The sequence below is a fragment of the Stegastes partitus genome, unplaced genomic scaffold (genome assembly GCF_000690725.1).
Source record: "Stegastes partitus isolate 25-593 unplaced genomic scaffold, Stegastes_partitus-1.0.2 Scaffold1940, whole genome shotgun sequence".
Taxonomy (NCBI): domain Eukaryota; kingdom Metazoa; phylum Chordata; class Actinopteri; family Pomacentridae; genus Stegastes; species Stegastes partitus.
The window spans coordinates 85,028-85,954 of record NW_007579671.1 but is presented as its reverse complement, the minus strand read 5'-3'; the positions used below and the strand labels follow the sequence as shown (position 1 = coordinate 85,954).

The 927-nt window shown below is 50.1% G+C and overlaps 1 protein-coding gene across 1 annotated transcript in view; it reads right to left on the bottom strand.

Moving 5' to 3' along the window:
- gstt2 (glutathione S-transferase theta 2) overlaps positions 1-525 on the bottom strand; it is a 3,970-nt gene extending 3,445 nt beyond the window's left edge. The window contains exons 1-3 of the mRNA XM_008303130.1: positions 459-525; positions 261-348; positions 11-161 (exon numbers count right to left, since the gene is read on the bottom strand). Of these exons, the coding sequence (XP_008301352.1) occupies positions 11-161; positions 261-348; positions 459-525 (306 nt within the window). The remainder of the gene's footprint in view (positions 1-10; positions 162-260; positions 349-458) is intronic.
- Between the last annotated feature and the right edge of the window lie 402 nt (positions 526-927).

The following is a 927-nucleotide window of genomic DNA, read 5'->3' as shown; positions in this document are numbered from 1 at the left end:
GTGTGTATACCTCCAGGATGAAGACCTTGGCTGCGTGGGGTCGTGTGTTGCTGTGATGCCAGGCCGTGTACTCGTCCACTCGGGCTCGTCTCTCTGGTTGCCGTGGATACCAGTGGTCGGGGACGTCGTTCTTGTTGGCCAGGTACTTCAAGATGGCGTCGCTGCGACACACATTCACATCCGTCAGGTGAGGTTTGTGAGAGCTGCTGCTGCTGCTGCTGTGTGGTGAGTGGCAGAGAGCATCATGGGACGGTCTTTACCTCTCTGTGAGGACGAAGCCGTTGTCCACCAGGACCGGAACCTTCTGCATCGGGTTCAGTTTGGTGAACTCTGGTGTTCTGTGTTCTCCTGCACACACAAGAGAAACGTCATCAGAGAACGTTAAACAAACTGCAATGGAACATTCAAACAGCATTCTTTAAAGCATGAAAAGGTACAGCGAGAAGCTCAACCCAAACTCCACTGGACTCTCACGGTTCCATCATGGTGTTCTTTAAAGCACACAGAGGAACATCGTGAATTCATCTTCTACATGCTGTTACTGCAGACAAGTGAGGAGCCCAATGAGAACTTCACACCAAAGTCTGCTGGAAAATCCTCTAATTTAATGACCCTGCAGCTCAAAGCAGACTGTCCGCAAATGACGGATGGAAACCTGAACCCGCAGCAAAGCAGCTGGAAAACTATGGAAACCTGATGTTTAGTATGTTTATCTGTGAGCCGAATTCATCACAAGACTCTGAAATCCTGCTTCCTGTTTTCATTTAGTTCTAACAGCTGAGTATTTGCCGGGCTCGTGTACGATCACCGTGAAACGGACGGTTTTTAAACGGAGATTCGTTGTATCTGGTGGCGCTCAGATGTGGGTCAAAGTTCACTGGAGCGGAGGTCAAGACAAGAGGACGGCAGCGCCAGCTGGTTACAGCT